The 470-nt window shown below is 51.9% G+C and overlaps 1 protein-coding gene across 1 annotated transcript; it reads left to right on the top strand.

Moving 5' to 3' along the window:
* Positions 1-4: 4 nt before the first annotated feature.
* Positions 5-466, top strand: LOC106724653 (poly [ADP-ribose] polymerase 14-like; the record flags this gene model as incomplete). The annotated part of the gene is made up of 1 exon (XM_014533025.1): positions 5-466. A coding segment is annotated over one exon (462 nt), but the record flags the coding sequence as incomplete, so codon positions are not given.
* Positions 467-470: the final 4 nt, after the last annotated feature.

Genomic DNA, 470 nt, shown 5'->3' on the forward strand with positions numbered 1-470 from the left:
TGATAAGCCAGGAGCCAGCCAGTTCTTCCGGGATAGACCATGGTATTATAAACGTGAGGTACGGTCATTTGGTTGTTTTGTGGAACTACTGCAGAATGAAGGAAAGAAGGAGGGAGGTGGCAGTGATGGGCAGAAGTGCTCCTGTCGGACAGAATTGGCCCCTGGAGTCTCGCTGATTGTACAGCAAGGCGACTTGACACGGTTTCCTGTTGAAGTGGTGGTGAATGCCGCAAATGAGGACCTCCGTCTCAGTGGGGGCCTGGCTGCTGCTCTTTCAAAGGCAGCGGGACCTGAGCTCCAAGCAGACTGTGACCGGATAGTCAAGAAAAAGGGTAAGATTGCAATTGGCCATGCCACCATCTCGAAAGCAGGAAAGCTCCCATACCAGCAGGTGATCCACGCAGTAGGACCCAAGTGGAACAGCAGTGATGTTCTGGGGTGTGTGTTACAGTTAAAGAATGCCGTGAAAA

Source organism: Myotis brandtii, unplaced genomic scaffold, assembly GCF_000412655.1.
Source record: "Myotis brandtii unplaced genomic scaffold, ASM41265v1 C40961756, whole genome shotgun sequence".
Lineage (NCBI taxonomy): Eukaryota > Metazoa > Chordata > Mammalia > Chiroptera > Vespertilionidae > Myotis > Myotis brandtii.